Consider the following 2,500-nt stretch of genomic DNA (forward strand, 5'->3'; position numbering starts at 1 on the left):
TCTCAAGCATGAACAGAAAAATGTACACCTTCACTGCAGCAAAAGTGTCTCCCAAATGCATAGATGTAAAGGATTACATTTACATAAATGTAGTGTTCATTTTAACATTTACTAATAATTATTGTAAAGTAGTATCTGCTCAGATTAGATAACGAATTGTATTTTTACAACTAAAGATTAATAAATGCTGTAAAAAATATATTGCTCGTTGTTAGTTAGCCGATGCATTACATTATGTTAACAAATGAGACCTTGTTGTAAATGTAAATGCTTAAAACAAATAAATATATACAAATATTGTAATATAGTTCATCAGCACATAGCTAGACTGTGTAGTGTGTGTTGCATGCATGAAATCTCATCAGAAAGAGTCCAGGTGGAAACTGAGCCGGTTAGGATGGTAGTAAAGTGAGTGAGGGGCTTTAAGCACCTTTTCCCTTTCAGCTCTGGCAGTTGACCAGCTAAGATTGCGGCCAAACCCAGAGCTCCTTCTGTGTCCACGGTCGAGCGCTCGTACTCCTGGAAGCGCAGCATGGCCACCAGAGCGTCCGCCTCCCTTCAGAGAGACACCAGACAGTGAACACAGATCTGACACACACACAGAGACGCTTAAACACTTAACATGCCCTCGTGAAGGAGCGATGATGCAGGTGAGCCCAGAATATCAATGCAATTATTCCTTTTTATTATGGGAACATTCTGGGTTTGATTGATTTTTCCGGCTCACTTTGAATCACCAGAAATTTCATTACAAAATCAGGTAAACACAATAGCATTTTTTGCTATTGGTTTTGTTTTTTAAAGCGTTCCTGGAGCTCAAACAGTAGAACATGGCGCTCGCAACGCCACAATCATGGGTTTGATTCCCAGCAATATTCACATGCATAACCAGAAAATTAACACTTTCATTGCAGCATGTGTGATGCAGTTTTAGTTACTTAGGGCAGAATAGAACAGAATAGATATTTTCTTTCCTTTGATTTATCATTCCTGTGACTCAAACAGAGGAGTATGGCTTTGGTGATGTCAAGCTCTTGGGTTCGATGCATGGACTGATAAAGAACGAACCTCGAATGCAATGGAAGTTGCTTTGAATAAACCTGTCAGCCAAAGATGCATGAATGTCAAGTTCGATAGGAAACCTCTAATAACAGTACAGAGCCAGTGATACCTGACAGAGATGACCTTGTCCACAGTTTTCTTGGCCAGCTGGAAGCAGTGTGTGCTCAGAGAGTGATCCAGCAGATCTGTGTGAGCGATCAGAGCAGACACATCAGAGCGGCTCGCCGGAGACAGCGGGTAGTTTGAGGGGTTTTACCTCTGTAGAGTTTCTTGTTGGGGTTGCAGTAGAGGTCTTTAATGGGAGCGTCTGTTTTGAGCGACTGCAGCAGAAGAGGAAACTCCTCCGGTTCTACACCCTGTTAGAGACACGGCATGCATTAGACACGGCCTGACAGTATAAATGCATGAGTTCCCTCAGCTCTGGCCAAGTGCAGCGTGAAGCCGTTTCCATCAGACTGCACTCACTATGACAGAGATGCGAGGGTTCAGGTGTTTGATGGCAGCTGCGGTCCCCACCAGGAGCTCACAGTGTCCACCTGCAGGAACGATGACCGCGTCCAGCTTGGGCACCTGCTCGTAGATCTCCAGACCCACTGATCCCAGACCTGCCAGATACACAGCGCTGTCGTCCCTGCGGATGAGAGAGATGGATCCGATCTGTTCACACCCGGGGTTTAGACGCCGCTAATCATCTTTTATTAGTTAGAATTACAGTACAGTGATGGAAACTTGCTACAAAACACGTTACACAGATAAAAACTCAATATATTTGAGCTTATTCTTTGTATGATTCAAACTGTTGGCTGCTCACTTTAACTGACGCACAGACAAACTAACCCCTCTTTTCTAGTACTTACACAATTACTTAAAATAATCAGAAATGTTTCTTGAGCAGTAAATCATCATATTTTCATGATTTCTGAAGATCATGTGACACTGAAGACTGGAGGAATGATGCTGAAAATACAGTGGAGCATCACAGAAATACATTACACTTTCGTTCACAGATTCACACAGAAAACAGATAATTTACATTGTGATCAAACAAATCCAGAAGAGACTTCTTTCAAAACCATTAGAAATCTGAATTATTCCAGACATCTGAGAGATCTCTGGCTTCTTCTGAGGTTTTTAGGACTCAAGACTCTGAACTGAAATGATAAATGAGTCCAAGGTGTCTACGATGCATCATGATGTCAGACTGTTAGTGTGTCTACTGTTAGCATCTTAATATCGTCATGTCTTACAGTTGCATTGACTGTAGCTCTAATGCATGAAGATATTAAGAGGTTATGAACATATGCTCCTCAGATGTGAGGGTTGGTGTGCACTCACTCCTCCAGACACAGGTATCCGTTCTCTTTGGCCAGGTGTCTGGCGTGGTTGATGGAGTCTCGGGCCGTGCTGCCGTAGGAAATAACCATAGCACCGTAGTCTC

At 42.7% G+C, this 2,500-nt stretch overlaps 1 protein-coding gene across 2 annotated transcripts in view; it reads right to left on the minus strand.

The window, feature by feature from the left end:
* LOC132110364 (L-threonine ammonia-lyase-like) overlaps positions 1-2,500 on the minus strand; it is an 11,118-nt gene that overhangs the window by 3,179 nt on the left and 5,439 nt on the right. For both annotated transcript variants that reach the window (XM_059516913.1, XM_059516912.1), the window contains exons 4-8: positions 2,398-2,500; positions 1,528-1,693; positions 1,319-1,418; positions 1,172-1,247; positions 431-556 (exon numbers count right to left, since the gene is read on the minus strand). The exon at positions 2,398-2,500 is cut by the window's right edge and continues 139 nt beyond it. In XM_059516913.1, the coding sequence (XP_059372896.1) occupies positions 431-556; positions 1,172-1,247; positions 1,319-1,418; positions 1,528-1,693; positions 2,398-2,500 (571 nt within the window). The remainder of the gene's footprint in view (positions 1-430; positions 557-1,171; positions 1,248-1,318; positions 1,419-1,527; positions 1,694-2,397) is intronic.

This window comes from Carassius carassius, chromosome 30, assembly GCF_963082965.1.
Source record: "Carassius carassius chromosome 30, fCarCar2.1, whole genome shotgun sequence".
Classification (NCBI taxonomy): domain Eukaryota; kingdom Metazoa; phylum Chordata; class Actinopteri; order Cypriniformes; family Cyprinidae; genus Carassius; species Carassius carassius.